This window comes from Ursus arctos, unplaced genomic scaffold (genome assembly GCF_023065955.2).
Source record: "Ursus arctos isolate Adak ecotype North America unplaced genomic scaffold, UrsArc2.0 scaffold_4, whole genome shotgun sequence".
Classification (NCBI taxonomy): domain Eukaryota; kingdom Metazoa; phylum Chordata; class Mammalia; order Carnivora; family Ursidae; genus Ursus; species Ursus arctos.
The window spans coordinates 28,646,792-28,670,658 of record NW_026623056.1 but is presented as its reverse complement, the minus strand read 5'-3'; the positions used below and the strand labels follow the sequence as shown (position 1 = coordinate 28,670,658).

The following is a 23,867-nucleotide window of genomic DNA, read 5'->3' as shown; positions in this document are numbered from 1 at the left end:
TGCTCATTTTTTTCTTCATTTCCTTCCAGCTCAAAGGAGAATGCAGGCAATGTCTCCTCGATGCCCTGGCCACCATAATTTCCCCCGGAAGTCCACTCGGCACATTACAGGATGCTATTGTGGTCTTGTCTAAGCTGTAAAACAGGATGCTAGTGCAGTTTCGTCTTGGCTGTCCCGGCTATTTTGCTTTCTTGCTGGGGACCTTGGCCCTGACTACCTAAGTGTCCAATTAACCTCTAACACCGTCTTGCTTCCCTGCGTCTAAACAGTCTCCTTCTTCCTGCCTCCAGCCCTACTGATCATTCACACTTTCATTTCTGCATCTCCATGTCTACCTCCAAGGCAAAAGACCCTTCACCCCAGCCCACACTTCCCCAGTCTTCTTCCATTCCAACCCCATTTCCATCCATACGCCATAGGCCAGTGACCTTGCCTCCCTGGTCCTTCTCCCTCTGGTTTCTCAGCAGCCTGTTCTGGCTGTGGCCGCAGCACCTCAAGGTGTCTCACCATCTTGCCCGACAGCCTCCCCCTTCCCCAGCCCCGTGTGCAATGTCCTAGCCTGTCTTTGTCTCCTTTTCCGCTCCCACCAACTCTGCTTTCTATCCTCACACGGAGTCTGGGCCCTTCAGCCTTGCCCACTTCTCCCAAACCACCGTCCTCTTGCAAGCCACACTGGCCTCCCTGCTTCCAGCACAAACCCTATGCTTCCTGCCTTCCTGGGCACACAGCTATATCCGGTCTCCTGGTTCTCCTCGCATGTAGGAATAGTGCCGTGACTGGGTGGTCAGCAAGAAAGTGTGAGTGGGAACGAGGCGGGCTGCCCCGGGCCTTGCCAGGTAGCACACACCGCTCTGCCCTGCAAATTCCTCTCACAGCTAGCTGGGCTGTGAAGCTTACAATCTTAGATCAGGGGCAGATGTCCACTTGGAAAAAAATGACAGACAAAATGGATAATATGCTGCCGGAATTTGTTGTGTGTTTTATCCTGTGCGGTACAAACAGCACCAAAAGTGCTCATGCTGGTTGAGAAGCAGGGGTCAAGGGGGTGTCACAAAGAATAAATTAGGGACAGGGGCTGAGGTGTACAGCAGGAACAAGTAAGGGCAGGAAAAGACAGGCAGCCTCCCACACTCCAGGTCTCAGAGTACCAGAGAGTCTGGCAACTCTAAAATCTTTTCATTTTTCTTAATTTTTTAAAAAGATTTATTTATTTACTAGAGAGAGAGAGCGAGCAAGCACAGGGTGAGGGGTGGAGGGAGAGGGAGAGAGAAACCCAAGCAGGCTCTGTGCTGAGTGCACAGCCCAACGCGAGGCTCGATCCCAGGACCCTGAGATCAGGACCCAAAATGAAATCAAGAGTCGGATGCTCGGGGCACCTGGGTGGCTCAGTCGGTTAAGCAGCTGCCTTCATCTCAGGTCATGATCTCAGGGTCCTGGGATCAAGCCCCACATCGGGCTCCCTGCTCAGCGGGCAGTCTGCTTCTCCCTCTTTCTCTGCTGCTCCCCCTGCTTCTGCTCTCACTCGTGCTTTCTCTCTCAAATACATAAATAAAATCTTTAAAAAAAAAAAAAAAGAGTTGGATGCTCAACCAACTGTGCCACCCAGGTGCCCCCAAAATAAAATCTTTAAAAAAGAAAAAAAAAAGGCCACGCAGCAGAGCAGCAGAAGGGAGTAGAGAACCAGCAAGAAGTGCTGAGTGGGAGCCGGACACGGGCAGACTCAGATTCAATACCTGTGGGAGAACACAGGAACGGGAGGGCAGACTGGGAAGAGGAGGTGGAATGAGGTTACAAGGAATGTGAAATGCAGAGTAAGGCTCCCCACCTCACCTCAAGTAAAATAAGCAAGCACAGTGAGACCGAGAGCAGGGGAGTCCCGATGGAAAACGTTCTGCGATTACTCTGTGCTGGTGTGCGGCAACGACAGGTGGGCGGATCGGAATCCACACGAACACACTGGTTAGGAACCTGGCCCTCCCTCACTGTCCACGAGGCACCAGCCCTCAATGTACCTGCACATCATATGCTCTTGGCAACCTTCCTCCTAGGACATATGGTGAGGAAGGCACTCGGCCACATTCACCATCTGGCTAGAGGGCAGAGGCCGATCAGAAACCATGCCTGAACTGTCCAAACGCAGCTCCCCGAAAGACACTCAGGCCCCGGAGGCAGCTCGCCCCAGGGAAATGGACAGCTGCATTCCCTCACAGACATCACAGGAAGTTCTGCAGCCAAGACTGAGGCTCATCGAAGCCCAGAGAACCCAGCAGACTAGAGAGGGAACCCACGTGTGGGCTGGGACGATGCAAGGCTCCTGGAGATCATCATGTCATTCACTATCAATATTAGCACATCAGACTCGGGGAAGTACTAGCACAAGAAAGGAAGACACTTCAAGTAGACGACTGACCCTGGCCTGCAGATCCCACTGCTTCCATTTACTAGAAGATACCATGGATGACAGCAGCGGTGTGCTGGATGGCACTCATTCTGCCCATTAGCATCCCATCCAAAAGCCTTCTCATGCACTCGTCTCATCTTATACTCCCAAGAATGCTGGATGGGGGCCATCGTCACTATCATTTGACACATCAAGAAACTGGGAGTAAAGCATGGCAAAACTGAGATTTAAACTTCGCTTTTCTCGGGGCGCCTGGGTGGCTCAGTCAGTTAAGCATCTGACTTCAGCTCAGGTCGTGATTTCAGGGTCCTGGGATCGAGCCCCATGTCAGGCTCCCTGCTCAGTGGGAATTCTGCTTGTCCTTCTCCCTCTGCTCCTCTCTCTTGCATACTCTATCTCTAAAATAAATAAATAAAACTTAAAAAAAACAAAAAAAACTTAACAGTGTAGTCACACAAGGAGGGTTTGTGCCTTGCGGTTCTAACAACAATTTCAAAAAGTGACCCGGAAGATGGCGGAGGAGTAGGGGACCCCTTTTTCAGCTGGTCCCCTGAGTCGAGCTGGATAGGTACCAGACCATCCTGAACATCCACGGAATCAGCCTGAGACGCAGGAAGATACATCTGGATCTCTACAAATGAACATCTCCAGCGCTGAGTATTGGGGTACAAAGCGGGGAGCCGTGAAACCGCACACAGATATCGGAAGATAAACGGAAGGGGGAGGGAGCCGCCGCGTTCGGGCGCTGGGAAGCGGTAGCCACCTGCACGGGGGAGCAGACAGACTCGCGGACTGACACCCGCAAGAAAACAGACTGTGACCGTGAGCCGGGGAACGCACGCGACCAGACTGAAACGGAGCTCCAGTGTGCTCACGGGATCCGGACTGAGACCCGGAGATCCGGGAGCGCACGGGGGCGGCTGGCGGTGTTAGAAACACAAAGGACAGAGACGCGCCGGCCCTGGAAGTGAGGGCTGGGACGCCGGGTGTGGGGCGCACATCCCGGGACGCTGCAGGGCTGAGCAGCACCAACAGTAACAGAGTTAAAGTGGCCAGAACATCAGTGGAGAACGGTCTGCGATCCCTCTGTTCTGAGACAGAGGCTGAGATTCGGCCACTGCTGCTCTGACTCTCAGAAGAGGCACAGCAGACCGCCAGGGAAAGCCGCCAGAGAACAAAAGCCTGGAAACATCGGCTCACAGTGTGCCCATCCCCATCCCCCCTCGCAGGGAACATGGAGACTCTACCCAAACAGGGTTGCCTGAGTATCGGCGCAGCAGGCCCCTTCCCCAGAACACAGAAGGCAGGCTGAAAAATCAAGAAGCCCATATCCCCAAGGTCCCTATAAAACAAGGGCGCACGGCCTGGGTCCCAGTCAATAATTTGGGCTCTGGAAAACCCCGCACTCTCTCCTCATCAGAATGACGAGAAGGAGAAATCCCCCCAGCAAAGAAAAGACAGTGAGTCAGTGGCCTCTGCCACAGAAATAACGGATATGGATATAACCAAATTACCAGAAATGGAATTCAGAGTAACAATGGTCAAGATGATGTGTAGACTTGAAAAAAGTATTAACGAAAATGTTAATGAGAATATAGAATCTCTCAGGGCAGAAATGAGAGCAAATTTGGCAGAAATTAAAAATTCTATGAGCCAAATGCAGGCAAAACTAGAGGCTCTGACGGCCAGGGTGAATGAGGCAGAAGAACGAATCAGCGAATTGGAGGATGGGTTAGTAGAAGAAAAAACTAAAATAGAATCTGGACTCAAAAAAATCCACGCACAGGAATGTAGATTACGGGAGATCATTGACTCAATGAAACGTTCCAATATCAGAATCATCGGCATCCCCGAGGGGGTGGAGAAAAACAGAGGTCTAGAAGAGATATTTGAACAAACTGTAGCTAAAAACTTCCCTAATCTAGCAAGGGAAACAAACATTCGTGTCCAAGAGGCATAGAGGACCCCTCCCAAGCTCAACCACGACAAACCTACACCACGTCACGTCATAGTGCAATTCGCAAATATTAGATCCAAGGATACAGTATTGAAAGCGGCGAGGGCAAAGAAATTTCTCACGTACCAAGGCAAAGGTATCAGAATTATGTGAGACCTGTCTACACAGACCTGGAATGAGAGAAAGGGCTGGGGGGGGGCATTTTTAAAGCTCTTTCAGAGAAAAACATGCAGCCAAGGATCCTCTACCCAGCAAGCTGTCATTCAGAATTGATGGAGAAATAAAGACCTTCCAGAATCGCCAGTCATTGACCAATTTCGTAACCAAGAAACCAGCCCTACAGGAGATATTAAGGGGGGGTTCTAAAAAAGTAAAAAGGCCCCAAGAGTGATACAGAACAAAAAGTCACAGTCTATAGAAACAAAGACTTTACTGGCAACGTGGCATCATTAAAATCATATCTCTCAATAATCAGTCTCAATGTAAATGGCCTAAACGCTCCCATAAACGCCACAGGGTTGCAGATTGGATAAAAAGACATGACCCATCCATTTGCTGTCTACAAGAGACTCATTTTGAACCTAAAGATACATTCAGACTGAAAGTAAAGGGATGGAATACCATCTTTCACGCCAATGGACCTCAAAAGAAAGCTGGGGTAGCAATTCTCACGTCAGACAGATTGGATTTTAAACTAAAGACTACACTTAGAGACACAGAAGGGCACTGTATTATTCTTAAAGGATGTATACAACAAGTGGATATGACAATTATAAATATATATGCCCCCAACAGGGGAGCAGCAAGATACACAAGCCAACTCTTAACCACAATAAAGAGACATATAGATAAAAATACGTTAATAGTAGGGGACCTCAACACTCCACTATCAGCAATAGACAGAGCACCGGAGCAGAAAACCAACATAGAAACAAGAGCTTTGAATGCCATACTTGACGAGTTGGACCTCATAGATATATATATAGAACACTACACCCCAGAACCAAAGAATACTCATTCTATTCTAATGCCCATGGAACATTCTCAAGAATAGACCATGTTCTGGGACACAAAACAGGTCCCAACCGATACCAAAAGACTGAAATTATCCCCTGCATATTCTCAGACCACAACGCTCTGAAATTGGAACTCGACCACAAGGAAAAATTTGGAAGAAACTCAAACACTTGGAGACTAAGAACCATCCTGCTCAGGAATGATTCGATAAACCAAGAAATCAAAAATCAATTTAAACAATTTATGGAGACCAATGAGAATGAAAACACAACGGTCCAAAACCTATGGGATACTGCAAAGGCAGTCCTAAGGGGGAAATACATAGCCATCCAAGCCTCACTCAAAAGAACAGAAAAATCTAAAATGCAGTTTTTATATTCTCACCTCAAGAAGCTGGAACAGCAACAGAGGGACAGGCCTAATTCACTCACGAGGAAGCAGTTGACCAAGATTAGAGCAGAAATCAATGAATTAGAAACCAGAAGTACAGTAGAGCAGATCAACAGGACTAGAAGCTGGTTCTTTGAGAGAATCAATAAAATTGACAAACCGCTGGCAAGACTTATCCAAAAGAATAGAGAAAGGACCCAAATTAATAAAATTATGAATGAAAAAGGAGAGGTCACGACCAACACCAATGAAATTGGAAGGATTATTAGAAACTTTTATCAACAGCTATATGCCAATAAATTAAGCAATCTGGAAGAGATGGAGGCCTTCCTGGAAACCTATAAACTACCAAGACTGAAACAGGAAGAAATTGATTTTTTAAACAGGCCAATTAATTATGAAGAGATTGAATCAGTGATAAACAACCTTCCAAATAACAAAACTCCAGGCCCGGACGGTTTTCCTGGGGAATTCTACCAAACATTCAAAGAAGAAATAATACCTATTCTCCTAAAGCTATTTCAAAAAATAGAAACAGAAGGAAAGCTACCAAACTCATTCTATGAGGCCAATATTACCTTGATCCCCAAACCAGGCAAAGACCCCATCAAAAAGGAGAATTACAGACCGATTTCCCTAATGAATATGGACGCCAAAATCCTCAACAAGATCCTGGCTAATAGAATCCAACAGTACATTAAAAGGATTATCCACCATGACCAAGTGGGATTCATCCCTGGGATGCAAGCGTGGTTCAACATTCGCAAATCGATCAGCATGATACATCATATCAACAAGAAAAGACTCAGGAACCATATGATCCTCTCAATTGATGCAGAAAAAACATTTGACAAAATACAGCATCCTTTCCTGATTAAAACCCTTCAGAGTGTAGGAATAGAGGGTATATTTCTCAATCTCATAAAAGCCATCTATGAAAAGCCTACTGCAAATATCATTCTCAAGGGGGAAAAGCTGGAAGCCTTTCCCTTAAGATCAGGAACACGACAAGGATGTCCACTCTCACCACTATTATTCAACATAGTACTAGAAGTCCTTGCAACAGCAATCAGACAACAAAAAGGGATAAAAGGTATCCAAATCGGCAAAGAAGAAGTCAAAATGTCTCTCTTCGCAGATGACATGATACTCTATATGGAAAACCCAAAAGAATCCACTCCCAAACTATTAGAAGTTATAGAGCAATTCAGTAATGTGGCGGGATACAAAAATCAATGCTCAGAAATCAGTTGCGTTTCTATACACGAATAATGAGACTGAAGAAAGAGAAATTAGGGAATCCATCCCATTTACAATAGCACCAAAAACCATACATTACCTTGGAATTAACTTAACCAGAGACGTAAAGGACCTATATTCTAGAAACTATAAATCACTCTTGAAAGACATTGAGGAAGACACAAAAAGATGGAAAAATATTCAATGCTCATGGATCGGAAGAATTAACACAGTTAAAATGTCCATGCTACCCAGAGCAATCTACACTTTCAATGCTATCCCGATCAAAATACCGACGACATTTTTCAAAGAACTGGAACAAATAGTCCTTAAATTTGTATGGAACCAGAAAAGGCCCCGAATCTCCAAGGAACTGTTGAAAAGGAAAAACGAAGCTGGGGGCATCACAATGCCGGATTTTGAGCTGTACTACAAAGCTGTGATCACAAAGACAGCATGGTACTGGCACAAAAACAGACACATAGACCAATGGAACAGAATAGAGAACCCAGAAATGGACCCTCGGCTCTTTGGGCAACTAATATTTGATAAAGCAGGAAAAAACATCCGGTGGAAAAAAGACAGTCTCTTCAATAAATGGTGCTGGGAAAATTGGACAGCTACATGCAAAAGAATGAAACTTGACCACTCTCTCACACCATACACAAAAATAAACTCCAAATGGATGAAAGACCTCGATGTGAGACAGGAATCCATCAAAACCTTAGAGGAGAACATAGGCAGCAACTATACGACATCGGCCACAGCAACATTTTTCATGACTCATCTCCAAAGGCAAGAGAAACAAAAGATAAAATGAACTTGTGGGACTTCATCAAGATAAAAAGCTTCTGCACAGCCAAGGAAACAGTCAAAAAAACTAAGAGGCAGCCCATGGAATGGGAGAATATATTTGCAAATGACACTACAGATAAAAGACTGGTATCCAAGATCTACAAAGAACTTCTCAAACTCAATACACGAGAAACAAATAAACAAATCAAAAAATGGGCAGAAGATATGAACAGACACTTTTCCAATGAAGACATACAAATGGCTAACAGACACATGAAAAAATGTTCAAAATCATTAGCCATCAGGGAAATTCAAATCAAAACCACACAGAGATACCACCTTACGCCAGTTAGAATGGCAAAAATAGACAAGGCAAGAAACAACAATTGTTGGAGAGGATGTGGAGAAAGGGGATCCCTCCTACATTGTTGGTGGGAATGCAAGTTGGTACAGCCACTCTGGAAAACAGTGTGGAGGTCCCTTAAAAAGTTAAAAATTGAGCTACCCTATGATCCAGCCATTGCACTACTGGGTATTTACCCCAAAGATACAGACATAGTGAAGAGAAGGGCCATATGCACCCCAATGTTCATAGCAGCATTGTCCACAATAGCCAAAGCGTGGAAGGAACCGAGATGCCCTTCAACAGATGACTGGATTAAGAAGCTGTGGTCCATATATACAATGGAATATTACTCAGCTATCAGAAAGGATGAATTCTCAACATTTGCTGCAACATGGACGGCACTGGAGGAGATAATGCTAAGTGAAATAAGTCAAGCAGAGAAAGACAATTATCATATGATTTCTCTCATCTATGGAGCATAAGAACTAGGAAGATCGGTAGGGGAAGAAAGGGATAAAGAAAGGGGGGGTAATCAGAAGGGGGAATGAAACATGAGAGACTATGGACTCTGAGAAACAAACTGAGGGCCTCAGAGGGGAGGGGGGGTGGGGGAATGGGATAGGCCGGTGATGGGTAGTAAGGGGGGCACGTATTGCATGGTGCACTGGGTGTTATACGCAACTAATGAATCATCGAACTTTACATTGGAAACCGGGGATGTACTGTATGGTGACTAACATAATATAATAAAAAACATTAAAAATAACAAACAAACAAAAAAAGTGACCCAGAAATGTCCTTCAAGATGGGAATTTTAGAAATTGATCATTTGCTGATGAGCCCACCAAGCCCTGATATTTGTACTGCTGTATGACAGCAATATGCCTAACATCTCCCTGAACTTATAACCCTTCTTACGGGGCTTGAAGAAACAGCAACTGTTATTTTTAATATACCACAAAGTCTGATTCATAATACTCATACCCTCAGATAAGCCACATGACGACGACTGGCCTCCATCCACATGCCACCCACTCACGTGTGCTTTAAACTATTACATGACGATCTTACTTCACACGCTCAGATCTTTTACCAAATAGCAGGATACGAGTCAAAACTGGCTCCCCCACAAAAGGGAAGGAAGGCCTTGTTTTCCTAAAATAGGATTAAAGCACTCAACACTATCTAAAGCCCTGACTGAATTTATCATGTTATAAAAATGTAGCTTTGTCATTGCCCTGGGAAAAAGAAGAAGAGGCAGCCTGCAGAATCCGTGCCCCCTTCCTCTGCACAGTCAACTTGGGTGCCAGGTGTAGCCCCCCCAGCCCCCCATACCCCTACGCCCCTTACCTCCTACCCTGCCCCCCCCCCCCCCCACCGCGTACCTCTTTGAAGCACCAGGCACATTTTGGATGGATTAACAGACATTCTTCACATGAGGTGGCACTTCCACTAGTGCATATGTTGAGACCTTCAAAGAAAGATTAGGATGCACCGATTAGTTCCTGGCCATAAACCTTACTGATGAGGCCCTTGGATGGGGTGGGAGGAGGAGTCACTTCCCTCTTTAGCAGGGAGTCTGGGTCAGGCTGAAGGGTACAGGCCCCTGGGCTGATTGCAGGTTAAGGCACAGGCTAAGCACTGGCAGTTTTTGAAGCATCCACCCAGCATGCACACTTGTGTTAGCAACTCCCATTTCTTCTCCTGGACCCACCTGGATTTCCACCCCCATAACACAGTAGGTCCTCCCTCACTGAAGGTCTCATTACACTTAGTCTACCCAAAATGACAAAAAGAAATAGTACAAAAAAAAAAAAAAAAGAGGGGTGCCTGGGTGGTCGGTTAAGAGTCTGCCTTCAGTTCAGGTCATGATCTCAGGGTTCTGGGATCGAGCCCCGTGTCAGGCTCTATGCTCTGCCTGGAATCTCCTTCTTCCTCTCATTCTCCCTCTGTGCTCTCTTTCTCTCACAAATATATAAATAAAATTTTAAAAGAAGAAAGAGAGAGAGAGAAGGAGGGAGAGAGGGAGGGAGGGAGAGGGGAGGGAGAAAGGGAGGGGAGGAGGGAGAGAGGGGGAAGGAAGGAAGGAAGGAAGGAAGGAAGGAAGGAAGGGAAATGAAGAACAGATTGATCTCCTTCAAGCATAAGAAAAGAAAATCCTAAATCAAGTGCTATCACACCAAATCCAAGTGCACCAAAGGAAGCCAACAGAACACTTAAAGAAGAATGTACCCACGGAATACAATGTTGGTTGAAGATAAAGAAAATCCATTCACTCAGTATACCTACTAGTAGGTTAAATACGAGAAACCATACCATCACCTCACTGGGTAATGAAAAGGCACTGGATCAAATTCAAAACCCATCCCTGATCAGAAACTAAGATTAGAAGGAAACTTCTTTATCATTGTAAAAGTTACTTATTTCAAACCAAGGCCAATCCCTTCTCTTCCATTAATCTGGGGACCCAGAAGCAGGCTGAACTGTCGTGGTGAAGGTAAACCCCCCAGACCCCCTCAACTCCCCACCCCACAGCCAGTCCCACCCTTCCTCAACCTTGCCAGCAGCACAGGTATCCTTGGTGAAACTTACCATCCCTTTTTTTCCCCTTCCTCTCAGAAACATCAAGGATACATTTCTTTTGACCAAGAGCAGAACTTGTTGGTTTTTCTCTGAATGAAAATGGCTCTATTCAACCCTCATAGCACTACTGGACCCACTGGTCTCTCCTAGTCATTGCCTTGACTGTCAAAAGGAGAGAGGTCCATTGAATTGATGGAAAAAAGAAATGCAGGGCCACCAGTCCTAAAAAGAAGGGCCCAAAGTATAACAGGAAAAACAGAGCCAAAAAGATGAAATGAGAGTGGAGGAGAAAATACAGTGAACTCCACAAAGCACCATAAAAGCAATTATTGTACCCCAAAAAAACAAATAATCCAGTCAAGAAATAGGAAGAAGACATGAACAGACACTTCTCCAAAGAAGATATATAAATGGCCAACAGACACATGAAAAAATGCTCATCACTTGTCATCAGGGAAATTCAAATCAAAACCACAATGAGATACCACCTTACACAAGTTAGAATGGCTAAAATTAACAAGAGATGGAACGACACATTTTGGCAAGGATGTGGACAAAGGGGAACCCTCTTACACTATTGGTGGGAATGCAGGTTGGTACAGTCACTCTGGAAAATGGTATGCAGTTTCCTCAAGAAGTTAAAAATAGAGCTACCCTATGACCCAGCAATTGCACTACTGGGTATTTACCCCAAAGATACAGACCTAGTGAAGAGAAGGGGCACATGCACCCCAATGTTCATAGCAGCATTGTCCACAATAGCCAAACTGTGGAAGGAACTGAGATGCCCTTCAACAGATGAATGGATAAAGAAGATGTGGTTCATATATACAATGGACTATTTACTCAGCTATCAGAAAAGATGAATACCTACCATTTACATCGACATGGATGGAACTGGAGGGGATTATGCTAAATGAAATAAGTCAAGCAGAGAAAGACAATTATCATATGGTTTCACTCATATGTGGAATATAAGAAATAGCACAGAAGATCATAAGGGAAGGGAGGGAAAACTGAATGGTAAGAAATCAGAGAGGGAGACAAACCATGGCAGACTCATGACTCTACGAAACAAACTGAGGGTTGCGGAAGGGGAGATGGGTGAGAGGATGGGGTAACTGGGTGATGGGCATTAAGGAGGGCATGTGATGTGATGAGCACTGTATATGAAACTAATGAATCACTGAACACTACATCAGAATGATGTACTATGTGTTGGCTAACTGAACTTAAATTTAAAAAACTAAAATTAAAAAAATAAACATAAAAAAATTAAAAAGATCCCGGGGGCAGGGGGGGGGGACAGTTGTTATAAAATATCTTGAAACTGCAGCATTTCCCCAATTTGCTAATTTTAACTCCCTGCTTCTTCCCTGTCACCAGCAGTAAAAACAGAAATCGAGTGACATGAGGAGCTGTACTGTGTCATCCCAAGGGACACTAGAGGGAACAAATACCATTTAGGATAAGAATGGCCGCTGGGATAGAAGGGAGAGGAAACTGGCAGGACCCAAGATGCTGGGAAGAAAGGAGGGGTGGGTTTGGAGACCCAGAGAGGGTAAAGTCAGATGTTTTTCCCAGGCAGAGATCCAAACCCTGAACTCTGGGCCCCTGGTCTCCATCAGCCACCATGTCCCCAGAGCTGGGGGACCCCAATCTCACCACCAGCCCTGCACCAGGACCTCCTGGGTGCAAGCCCTGGCCTTGGAACACATTTCTCAGGAGAAATAAGCTGGGACCAACTAGCACGCATAACTTCATTTCAGCAAGAAGAGCCCTTCCCAGGTCCAAACACTAACCAAGAAGGTCTCCCAATCTGGCCCACTGGGAATTTGGGCCTGCCTGCCTCCTGCTTGCCCTGACAAATTCCTTTCTCATTTTAAAGTGAATCCACTCACTTGATGACTTTTAAATAGGCACTTATGTCTTAAAAAAAAAAAAAATGTACAGAGTTTCAAAATGCCGGTTCTACTTTGTGGTCAAATCTCCTTACATGTCAGAAACCCAAACGGGGGGGTGAGGGGGATCATACAGGAAATGAAAGTGACTTTCCCCCTGCTCTCCTTACCAAATACAAACTTGGGCCCTTGTGGCATATCATTTCCCTTGCTGCATAAAATCATTTCCATAAAATCATGGAATTGCAGACCCTCAGAGCTAGAAATGTCATAAAATGAGCTGACCTGACTAGCTCATTTCAGAGATGAAAACATGAGAAAACAAGAGTAAGTGACCTGAAACAAGGAGCCCGGCCTACAAGAAAGAGGTCAGAAGGGGTGCTGTGTAGCAAATGCCCACATGGGGGATGCCTGGCAATCCCTAAGCCATCCCAGACTCCGGGACACATGAGCAGTGAGCTCCCGGGTCCTCTAAAGGAGATCCCTAACAGGCCCTCAATCAGAGAGGAATTTGAGGTCAGATGTCTCCTTTATGTCTCTGCTTCAACCCACATAAATTCACAAAGACCACTTTCTAATGACCAGTGCCTCTTCAGTGAGCTTTAGGAATTTGGGTCAGGGGTCCTGAGCTCAGGGCAGTAAGGGCTCCTCAGTTCTGACCCAGACAGAATGGGCTCTGGTCTTCTGCTTTGCCAGCCTAAAAGATCTTGGACATAATACCAACTGTGGCTCAAAGGATACGACAGGCATCTGGTATGAAAACACACTGAACGACTGTAAAATATTTATTGTCCTGCTTTACTAATTGCTTCTATTACTATCACATACTCACATGCAATAGTAAAGTCGTTTTATTGCACTCAAAATGATTCCTCTCAAATTAGGTTGCTACTGGGACACATTCAAATTCAAGAAAGCCTGCACTAAGCATGTACTAAATGCTAAGCTCTGGACTAGGGGATGCTAGAAATACAGAGACAAATGAGCCAGGCCTTGCTTCTGGGGGGCGCGGGGTGCCAGGCAGCAGGTAGCAGAGGGGCTCTCCCGGAACCCAAAGCCCAGGCTGGGTGCTGGTACATGCCAGAGTGCCAGAGTTCCTCCCTTTGGCATCTCTCCTCTCCCCACCTATTAATATTTCAGAGTTTGGATTTGGCTGGATGAGTCACTCGGCACCAACAGCATTTCGAAAGGAAGGAAGCAATGAATAAAAAGCTAAACAGCGAGAGTTCACAAATGTCAGAGGGTCGTGTCTAGGTCATGGAAATAGACACTAGTGGCCCAGACGATGGCCACATCTTTTCTTGGTTTGCACTGTGACTATTTTCAGCTCAACTGCAACTGCCTGCAGACCTTCATATCTCTGAAGCCAGGGTTTACTGCAAACCATCATCTAAAAATATGCTTTCCTTCCGAAACTCATTGACTCACCCATCTCTTTCATCAATCATCCCCAGGCAGCCACCATGTCCGGTCGATCATTCCTTCAAGATGTATGAAATGTTTCTCCTAATCCAACCCTTCCTGCCTGCCCCCCTCCTGCCCCGCAGTGCCAGCCCTCTGCACTCAGTCTAGATTCCTGCAGGGACCTCCTGCCAGCTCCCATCCGTGCAGCTTCTCCCCCCTTCTGTCCACCCCACATGTCCAGGTCAGACAACACATACTAACGCCAGTATCCAGCAGGTGGAATTTCCTGATCCGAGACATTCAGTGGGATGACAGAGGACCAAGCTGGAATGACCCTACACTGGCAGGGCGAGAGTGGACAGGACGCTATTCAGCTGGGATGGTGGGAAAAGCGTTATGAGAATATAGGGTGTATACTCCCCCTAGAAAACACACGAACAATAACAGATCATGACATTCAGAATAGTTCGTGCGTGTGTCACCTTTATGATTCATGTGAGAAGTGGGCTTCTCATGGTCCTAAATTACATTTTAGTCACTGTTGTCAAGACAACAGAATATAAAAACATTTCATTATTGTGTGTTTGTTTTTTTAAAGTGGCAAGCCACTGGAGAGCCTCTCCCCATACCCTGAACCATGCCACCACCACCCCCACTTCTCACACAGTAGACCAAATGTTTCTGGTTCAGCATGTAGCAACTAGTCATTGATCCAAAGATATTACCGTAAACTGTAAATGTGCCCTGGGAAGGCTCGATCTCAGTCAGTTCCCATCTTAGACTGCCTTTCTGAACGTCCCACACCTGCAGAACATCCAGCTTGACAGACAGGACTTGTGTTTTTAAAACACCAATTCACACGATTGCATGTAATACGCAGCTTTAAAACAGAATGTGCAAGCTCCATGTATACTGACAGGAAGCTCACCTTGATAGATCACTAAGTTACAAATAAAAGGCAAGACATACAACAGTGTGAGTACTGGTGTCTTTCAGTAAACACAGGGGAGGGATATTTGTAACATACATACGTATAGAAAGCACTCTGGGCACATTAAGAAACCTAACAGGGATAGTCTGTGCCAGGAAGGGGTCAGAGCAATATGCTAGACTGATGGGCAAGAAGAATGGAAAACAGATATCTCATTGTACAATTGTTACACCATAAAAATGTCATGTGACTATATTACCTATTCAAAAAATAAGTTTTAAAAAGGCAATTGATTACCTCTATGGCCTCCTCCAAAAACCCATAATTCCAGTCTAATCACGAGGAAAAACATCAGACAAATCCCCATAGAAGGACAATCTACAAAATATGTCCTCAAAACTGTCAAGGTCATCAAAAACAAGGAAAGACTGAGGAACTGTCGAGGCAAAGAGGAGCCTAAAGAGACGTGGCAATTCAAGTTAGGTGGCATCCTGAATGGATCCTAGAACAGAAAAGGGACATTGCATAAAATAAAGAAATCTGACTAAAGTATGACCTTTAGGGGTGCCTGGCTGGCTCAGTCAGCAGAGTATGGGACTCTTGATCTCAGGGTCATGAGTTCAATCCCCATGCTGGGCATGGAGCCTACTTTAAAACAATTTTTTTAATAAAATAAAGTATGAACTTTGGTTCATAATAATGTATCAATGCGGTTCATTAATTGTAAAAAAAAAAATGTACCATACTAAGATGCTAATAATAGGCAAAACTGGATGTGGGGTATACAGGAACTCTCTGTAATATCCTCTCAATTTTTCTGTAACTCTAAAACTGCTTTACATTTTTAGAGAAAGTTGAGGAGTTTTCTAAAGACACTGAAACCATGAGGTGGTAGGATGGGGGCAGGGAGATCCATTGTGGTTGTATCAGGAACCTAAGAGTAAATGAGACCTGGGCAATTTGCCACGTAGCAGTTAAGGAAGACCTCCCTCCCCAGCCCCTAGTTTGTCTAACAGAATGTGCTATGGGAGCAAGAGAAGAAGAAGAAGCCAATTCCACCTACCCAAAGGATGCAGAGAAGGCTTCACAGAAGAGGGGACATTGAGGCTGCAATTAGGGGACAAGGAGAGGCTATCCTGGGCAGGAGAGATCCAAGCACTGGTTCTGCCACTTTCTGGCTCCATGACCTGGGACAAGTCACTTATCGTTTCCAGGCCTCAGCATGCTCATGCAAGCAATTCAGGGGATGCAATAAATGGCCTCTACCATCTATTCCAGCTCAAAAAAACCTTGACACATTCAGATGGGTTCTCTCTCCCCCCAAATGTTTCCTACTACTAAGCAACATGCACAGTCCCTGACCTCAAAACTGGTTTCAGAAGGCAGCAAGGAGCAGAGGACGGAACAAGCCCCACCCGCCCTGCACACACACACCTCCCCAAGACTCAAGCTCATCCATACATTGAACCAGTATGCCTCGGGCACCATCCTAGGCACGGAGGACACAGTGATAAAGAAAATCGACAGAACTCCCGGCCCTTACGGCGCTTATGTTCTGGTTGGAGGGGAATCCTTGTCGGAGGGGGGACGGACAGTAAACAAGATCAGAAAGCACATGAGATGATGAGGGCTGTGCAGACCAATCAAGGAAAGAAAAGAGACAGGAGGGATGTGGGGCAGGAGGTTTAGTCGGGGGTGGCCGGGGACAACTTGGCTGAGCAGGAGACCCCCAAGAAAAGGCTGCAGGATGGAGGCAGCCGGCTCTGCAGCTTTCAGGGGGAGCATAAGCCAGGACCTGCTGCGGTGTGAGAGCAGAGAGAGTGAAGGGCACCAGTGGAAGTGGTCAGAAACATAAAGCCAGGGAAGTCAGAGTGCATGGAGAGGCCTGGCCGGGCACTGTCAGGACTCCTGGAAGCCACTGGAGGGTTTTAAGCAGAGTGGCATGATCTGACTTGAGTTTTAACAGAATCACTCTGAGTGAGAGCTACAGACAGGTAAAGGGGGCAGTGCAGGAGCAGGCCCCATCTGGGTGGGAAGGGGAAAACTTGGGTGGTGTTAGGGGAGGAGGGCGGGGGAGGGAATCCAGCGAGGAGAGAAGGCCACACCACCTCCCCCTCCAAGCATCCACCATAGGGGACGTGTGGAGGCCTGCCTTGGAGCACACTTTTCACCAGGTGGCCCAGGAATCAAACCTTGCATTCAATAGAAGCGAGAAGAAGGCTCACAAACTGGGCGTCTGTACATAAAGTGTCCCTTTATGGTTATAAAACCCATTAATCCCACTGCAACTGGAAATAAAGCAAACAAACTAGAGCTGTGGGCTTTCTGAAGCCCCCCCAACAGAAAATACCTGTGAAAAGAGAGTCCCCCCGCCCTTAACCAGCTGCACACTGCCCAGGAAAAGGACGCTATTATTTAAGCAGTGTGTAACTGTCCCACATTACTGGTATCGCTGAAACTTTCAGCATGGTTCCAGAAGCCGGCCGAAGAAGCGAAACTAGTAACCAGGGCGGGCAGGCACAAAAAGCCTTTTGCCAACTACTTAGATATTTTAATTCTCCGTTGCCTCAGTAGCTAAATGAGCATGGAGAACAAGCAGGAGGAGAATACTAATTAGAGCTAATTAGACCCTGCCCTCTTCTGCCTCAATCCCCTTTATAAAAAGCCCCCCTCATTCAAGGATGGTGGGGCTAAAATGTAAATACCTGGGGTAAAAAGCAGTCTCCAAACCAACCCCACTGTTTGCACCCTGCTGCCCTGTTATTTCTGAACCCAGGCCCGGTTACCTGAAGAGAGCTGCAAAGCCAAGGCCAAATTCCAGCGGCCCCCTCACAGGCCACGGGGGCCACAGAACCTGTGGTGCAGGGGAGAGGGCTGCCAACAGGAGCCCACAAAACAATAAAGGGCTCTCTTAGGATTCAGAGCATTCTAATTCGCAGGGCATTTCCTGAAAGAACATTTGATTTTTTTTTTTTTTAAATGAACGATGATAGCAAACATGACTCCAGTCCTGCAGCAAGATCAATACCACACTCCTCCCCTTCCTTCTGGGGGAGCGAAGGCCTCACCCCAGAGAAACCCCTCGCTGGTTCTGTGGGAAGACCATGTCCGAAAGTCCTGTCTGGGGGCTCTTGGCCACGGGATGAGGAGAGCAGGAGATAACGCTGGGACAAGAGGGGTTGTCAGCCTGCCAGGACTTGTCTGAAATGAGCCCTCTTAAAAGTCTGTTTCCTGCTGCATTAGGCACAGGGATGGAAGTGTAGTGAAAGCAACAGATGGCCAACTTGGCCACGGGTCTCGGGACACCCAGGCAGGCACGGCCCTGCAGGTCACCTCTTTCTTTCACTGTGCAACGAAGGTTTTTCTTTCCAATCATGTTCCTAGCAGCAAGACAGGAAACTCGCTCTGGGAAAAGTACCTGCAGTGCTTCAAGAAAAGAAGAAAAGAGAAGGAAGAGAAAAGAAAAACTGTTTCAAACTGTTTGAAGCTGGCTCGGCAACATTGGGGCAGTAGGAGAAATCACACAGATAGGAGTCAGCCCCTTCTAACCTTGAGAAGCTCCAGGGCTAAGAGGGAGATGACAGGTCTGGAAGCTAGCGATGCGCTTGCTGTACCTGGGCTCTGCTGACCCACGGTGGGCTGGCTGAGTTCTCACAGAGCAACAATGGAAGAGCTGGAGAGAAACCGCCATGGCTCCGTGCTTCTCTCCCTGCCTAAGCTGCATCGCATGGGACAAAGGGCCCTGGACTGAGAAGATTTGAGATCAGCAGACAAGGAAAGTGGGCAAGTCACTTCACCCTCTTGGGCCCATCTGAAAAAATGGAGATCATTGTGAAGATGCATGTGAACTGTGAAAAACAGAAATCACAATGCAAATGGAAAGCAATATATGAAAAGAATTCTTCACAACTGGAAACATTTGAGTTTTTATTAGAATCGGAGAATGTCAAGCTGTAGGGGAACTTAGAAATCCTCTCCTTTAGCAGTTCCCAAACTTTGGGATTTCACAGAACATTAAGAACAGAACAGAACAGAACAAAACAAACAGAAAGAGAGGAGGGGAAGTTTACACAGGATTGCCAGATTTTTTATTTTGCCTCTATCATCACTATAAATTATTAAAAGAAGTTTTCCCACCAAAAATAAAAAAGGCATAATTTCAAATTAAAGGACAGTCCTTGTGAGGCAGGGGACCACCGGCAAAGATAAACTCCTATGTGTGACACAAGCTTCATCCTTCTCTTTTCTTTTCCCTGAGGAGGCAGGAAAACATCAATGGGCGCTGGCTGCCAGATGGGTGTTTGGAAACCACGGATCTGCTCCAAGCTCTAGAGTGATTATTTTCCCATTAAAGAAATCTTGCTACAGTATTAAGTCTGAATTCAGGCCTAAAGGAAGTTTTTGTTTGCCCAGAACCCTCCGCCTCTCAGTGGTAAACCTTCAACTGCCTTCCTAAATGAGGCACCCCAGAGGAATGGTCCCCTCTGGCTTGGCAGCCAGGCACGAGAGCAATCAAGTATCTTGGGCTTGCAAGCCAATGGAGCAATGAAGCACCCCAGCACACAATTATTTCCTCCGGGAAAGGGGAAAGATTGGAGCTTCCTGCTTTTTTTGGAGGGCTGGGGGGTGGTTTATCTGTCTGGCAGCCAGGCGCAAAACAGAGCATCCTCCGTTTAGAGTCCTAACTGCCACATCCATCCGTCTCCGAACTCTGAAAACTTACAGCAGGTAACTGAGGGCTCCTCACACAGCCGCCGGCCAGTGAGTGTCGCGCCAAAGCAATCGCACACCCCCTAACCCTCAGCCCCAGAACGCTCCGGAGTTAGGGGAATGTTCAGGGGCGAGCGTTTGTAAATCTCGGGATAAAGCCAAGCAAAAGGAATCAGATCGGGAAGTCCAGGTGGGGCTGTGGCTTGGGACGCCGGTCTCCCTTGGGTTTTGCGACGGCTTGGGGGAGGAAGCGAGGGGATCACAACTTTAAAGGAAGGCGGTTGGCCTGGGGGCAGTGAAACTCTAGGCTACGCTAAGGGGCCCTGAGCACCCGCGGTTCCAAGAGACAAGCCCTCTCCCGAGTAGCCGGGGCTCCAGCAGGGACTCCAGGTCTCTCGCACCCCCTTGCTGCCCTTCGCCTGAGGACCGGGACACCCGCGGCATCCGTCGGCGCCTCCCCGCAGCCCGCCCGCCCCCGGCCGGCCACAAGGGCCGCTTTGTGCCCGGAGTGCGGCGCCCCGGCCCCCTCGCAGGGCTGGCGGCGGCCCTCCCCGGGCACTGGGCGCGGGCGCACGCGGGCCGGTCAGCAGCGGGGCAAGACTGTTTACACAGGAAGGGAAGGCTCCTCCTCGGCCCGGGACTGACGGACGGCCGACAACAGCGCGCCGGGGCGGCTGCTGGCTGCGCGCGGGGTGGCGCACGCACCTCGCGAGCCCCCCACCGGGTCGTACCCCGCGACTCGCCCACCTGGGGGGCCGAGAAGACGTTCTCCCCTGCAGACGGCGCCCCCGGCCCGGCCCTCCACGCCGCCTGCGGGCGGCTCCTCGCGGGACAAAGTTTCTCTGCGCCGCCGGCGGCCCGGCTTACCTGGGAGGCTGGGCACGAGCGCGCAGAGCCCGAGCAGGCAGGCATACAGGGGCGCCGCGGCCCGCGGCATGGTGCGGGCGCCCGGCCTCAGCGGCGGCGCGGGCGACGGGCTCCGCGGGGGCCCAGGGCCGGGGCCGGAGCGCGGGGGCCGAGGGCGGGGGGCCGCAGCCACATGCCCGGCTCACAGCGCCCGCGGCCGGGCGGGAGACGCTGGCGGCTGCGCTGGCCCGCGCCCCGCCGCCACCATCCCTCCCGCAGCGCTCGCAGGCGAGTCCCGGGGCTGCCTGGGGGGGTCGCGGCTCGGGACTGCCCCGGCGGGCGGCTCTGGGCCCGGGAGGGGCGGGCTCCGCGCTGGGGCCGCGACTTCGGCTCCGGGACGCGCCACCACTCTCGGCCCTCCGCCTCCGCCCCTTCCCTTCCTCCCTCCGGCCCGCCAGGCTCCACTTTCCTCCCTCCTCTCTCCTCCCCTTCTCCCCCTTCCAAGCCCCCGCCTGGCTGCCACACGGTCAGTTTACGGCGGGGCGGGGCGGGGCGGGGCGAGCTCCGGGCCCGGCCAGCTCCGCCCCGCGCGGGGACCCGCCTGGGACGCGGAGCCCGGGGCGCCCAGGTGGAAGTCCCTTCTGGAGCGCTTGCGGGGGGGCCAAGTCTCGAGGGAGGCTCTCGCCGTGCTTTCTTAGCCGCCGGGCGCCACGGGGAGAGGGAGGGGTACGCCCCCCTTTACTCTGGGTTGCCAGACAGGAGCGGGCAGAGCAGGTACGGTGAGATCCTGCGGCGGCCGGCTGGTTCTCCCAAAGTCACTCCGCGGGCCGCGCACTGGCCGGAGGAGCGACGGAGGCGCCGGCCCGTGTAATACGAGGAGATGCGCTTGATCGGGAAGGGAGGGCAAGTGGGGCGGTGAGGCACACGTGAAGTCCGCTTTTCCCTCATTAACGCTTTGCCCTTTCCGAGGATTCGAGACTGGCCGATATGCCACTAACCTTCCTTTTCCTTATCTCGATACACTGGCGGTTTTCGTGGAGCTAAACTGATAAACAGATGCTCGGGCTTTCACCTTATCCTTTACATCTGAGCTGGTTTTGAAATGGCCACCAAGAGCTGAGAGTGGGGAGCGTCCCCTGACTGCGCCCGCGAAGGGTCAGGTGGGCTGGGCCGCGATGAATGGATTAAGACTGGAATGGTTCGTAGGCAAGGGGAGAAGAGGTGTTCTTCACGTAGAAGGCAATAGTAACAGGATGCCTAGCGCGGACAGAGGACACTGCTAGCCAGGCACCGCACTAAATTACCACCTTAACTCACATTATCCTCCCCACAAGCCTACTGTTATCCAGATGAGAAAAGTGAGGCACAGAGGTGTTAACTTGCGGGAAGAAGTGACAGAGCTGGGATACCTGTCCAGGGGTTCAGAATGCCTTCACTAAAAACAGAAGCAGTTAGGGAGCAAAGAGCAAAGTGATAGCTCCCAAGGGCCAAGCCGGAGATAGTTCTGACTGCCCAGATTAAGGAGTTTGGAATTTAATCTTCGTTTGTGCCGCCTTCCAATCCGAAACTTGGCCAAGGTGATGCCCTGATGCCTAAGGAAGTAAACTTTTTCTTGTAGTATACTGTGCCTAGGGGCAAAGCTCCAAATTTCACCGAGGGCCAGCGTTGCGTCCTTAAACTGCATGCTAACATTGCACTCTGTTAACATCCCCATGTTTGCTCTGATCTAACAGTCACATGCATCCCCAGATACTTTCCAGTAGAATTGGTGCTGCAGAGGCTGCCCTGGGTCTATCGAAAGTCTTTCAGCCTCAAGAGAATGGCCTTGGGAGCAGCTCTTATCCAGCTTTGGGAGGCAATGATCATAAATAATGGGAAGCTAGAAGAGAGAGTTTGAATTGGGAGCTGTCATGTGCCAAGTGGTGATTTTAGAAGATTTGTCTGGCAGAGATGGAAGGAAAGTTAGGTCTCAAAAACTGAGTAGATATTGCATTGATAAGCATACTAATTTGCATTTATCTAGCATTCTCTAAATTGAAGCCTTTTGAAGTCTGATCTGTGCGTCACCTTCCCCACGCCTAACACGGTGTTTCACAATTCAGACCCTTATTTGCTTAAGTGCAATAAACAAGACACAAAAGGACAAATATTGTATGATTCTCCCGATATAACATACCTAAAATAGGCAAATTCATAGAGTCAGAAAGTATAATAGAGGTTACCAGGGGCTGGAGAGACAGGGGAATGGGGAGTTACAGACCCCTATTTACCTAGACTGCAACTGGATAGTGCTGCAATCAAATGTGCCCCCATCCTGTCCCACCTGGTGGTTGTCAGCCTGCCCAGACCTGCCTTAAACTGCTGAATCCCAAATGACGACAACATTCTTCCATGCTCCTTTATCTTAGAACTACTTTGAAAATGCCTCTTCTAATCCCTCTGAAGCTTTTGGTTTCTGGCTTGTGGCTTTTATCCTGTTCTAGAACCCTTCATTCTTTTTATTAAGCTGGAAGGTAGAAATGCCCTTCAAATGCTTTGACATCCTGTAATGGGCAAAGTCCGGGTGCAGTGATGCAGCCCCCAGGAAGGGGAGACAGGCGGCATTTGTCACAGTTCTGTTTCTCACAGCCTCCCTTGTAGCCGTCCCGGGCACATCCCACTGCTGACCACTGCTGAGCTGCTGGGCTTGAAGGAGACTGCTGGTTGGGTTGGGTTCGACTCTCAAAGTTCGAGCAAGGATAACCCAGAGAAATTTTATGTTTCTTATTAGTTTTATTTGTTTGTTTTAAAGATTTATTTATTTGAGAGAGAGTGTGTGTGCACACACGAGTGTGAGGGGGTATGAGGAGTGAGGGACAGAGGGGGAGGGAGAGAGAGAATCCTCAAGCAGACTCCCCTCCAAGTGAGGAACCAGGAGCCCAGAGCCCAAGGAGGGGCACGATCCCAGGACCCTGAGATCATGACCTGAGCCAAAATCAAGAGTCAGCCACTTATGGAGCGCCTGGGTGGCTCAGATGGTTAAGCGTCTGCCTTCCGCTCAAGTCATGATCCCAGAGTCCTGGGATGGAGCCTTGAGTTGGGCTCCCTGCTTGGTGGGGAGCCTGATTCTCCCATCTCCCTCTGCTGTTCCCCCTGCTTGTGCTCTCTTGTTCTCTCTGTCAAATAAATAAAATCTTAAGAAAAAAAAAAGCCACTTAACAGACTGAGCCACCCAGGTGCCCCTGTTTCTTATTAGTTTTAAAACGAGGGGATGCCTGGGTGGCTCAGTAGGTAAAGCCTCTGATTAGTGATTTCTGATTAAGTCATGACTTCACGGGTTGGGGAATGGGCTCTGTACTCAGCAGGGA

At 48.4% G+C, this 23,867-nt stretch overlaps 1 protein-coding gene across 3 annotated transcripts in view; it reads right to left on the bottom strand.

Annotated features, from left to right (window-relative positions):
* Window positions 1-20,997, bottom strand: part of ITGB5 (integrin subunit beta 5) — a 118,861-nt gene extending 97,864 nt beyond the window's left edge. For 2 of the 3 annotated variants that reach the window (XM_057306494.1, XM_057306495.1), the window contains exons 1-2: window positions 20,542-20,997; window positions 9,531-9,616 (exon numbers count right to left, since the gene is read on the bottom strand). In XM_057306494.1, the coding sequence (XP_057162477.1) occupies window positions 9,531-9,616; window positions 20,542-20,611 (156 nt within the window). In that variant the 5' untranslated portion in view covers window positions 20,612-20,997. The remainder of the gene's footprint in view (window positions 1-9,530; window positions 9,617-20,541) is intronic. The other variant, XM_026495260.4, reaches the window with a different exon arrangement.
* Window positions 20,998-23,867: the final 2,870 nt, after the last annotated feature.